This window comes from Cariama cristata, unplaced genomic scaffold, assembly GCF_000690535.1.
Source record: "Cariama cristata isolate BGI_N322 unplaced genomic scaffold, ASM69053v1 scaffold30441, whole genome shotgun sequence".
In the NCBI taxonomy this organism is placed as follows: domain Eukaryota; kingdom Metazoa; phylum Chordata; class Aves; order Cariamiformes; family Cariamidae; genus Cariama; species Cariama cristata.
The window spans coordinates 4,953-5,583 of record NW_009601451.1 but is presented as its reverse complement, the minus strand read 5'-3'; the positions used below and the strand labels follow the sequence as shown (position 1 = coordinate 5,583).

At 59.4% G+C, this 631-nt stretch overlaps 1 protein-coding gene across 1 annotated transcript in view; it reads left to right on the top strand.

The window, feature by feature from the left end:
• The window catches only part of ACOT7 (acyl-CoA thioesterase 7), a gene marked incomplete at its 5' end in the record, with an annotated part of 5,195 nt that overhangs the window by 364 nt on the left and 4,200 nt on the right, over positions 1–631 (top strand). Inside the window, one exon of the mRNA XM_009710468.1 lies at positions 107–263. Coding sequence (XP_009708770.1) covers positions 107–263 — 157 coding nt within the window. The remainder of the gene's footprint in view (positions 1–106; positions 264–631) is intronic.

The window sequence follows — 631 nt, the reverse complement described above, 5'->3', positions numbered from 1 at the left end:
GAGGGGGCAGAGCCACATGTGGCATGGGCTGGCCCAGGGGAGCTGCCGGCTGCGGTCCTGCGCAGCGTGGCTGTGACTGCTACCCTTGCTGTCTCGTCATCCCCAGGAGCCCTGCGTGGCCGCGCTGGCGCGGGTGGAGCGGACAGACTTCCTCTCCCCGGTGTGCATCGGTGAGGTGGCCAATGTCAGCGCCGAGATCACCTATACCTCCCGGCACTCTGTGGAGGTCCAGGTCAACGTCATGTCTGAAAACATTTTAACAGGTGGGTGGCTGCTGGCGGCTCCATCCCAAAACTCCAGGAATAACTGTGATAAACTAAGAGCTCGCAGCGGTGACCCCATCCTCCATCCACTGTCGCCAGCAGCATCAGGCAGAGGGGAGATCTTGCCTTTTTATTGAGAGTGCTGGGGGCAGCAGGGAGGGCTGGTGCTGGGAAGGGAAGCCAAGCAGGCTGCCTGGGGATTACGGCTCCATTGATTGTTTTTAGCGAAGAATGGAAAAATCCGCTGGTAGCTCCTCCTGCCTAATTTGCTGCCCATAGCTGCCTTTGGCCTGAAAAAAGCCCTTTTCCTGCTGTTGCTGTGGCAACCGGCCCCGCTCGCCAGGGACGGCTTCCAAAAATTGCGTTCT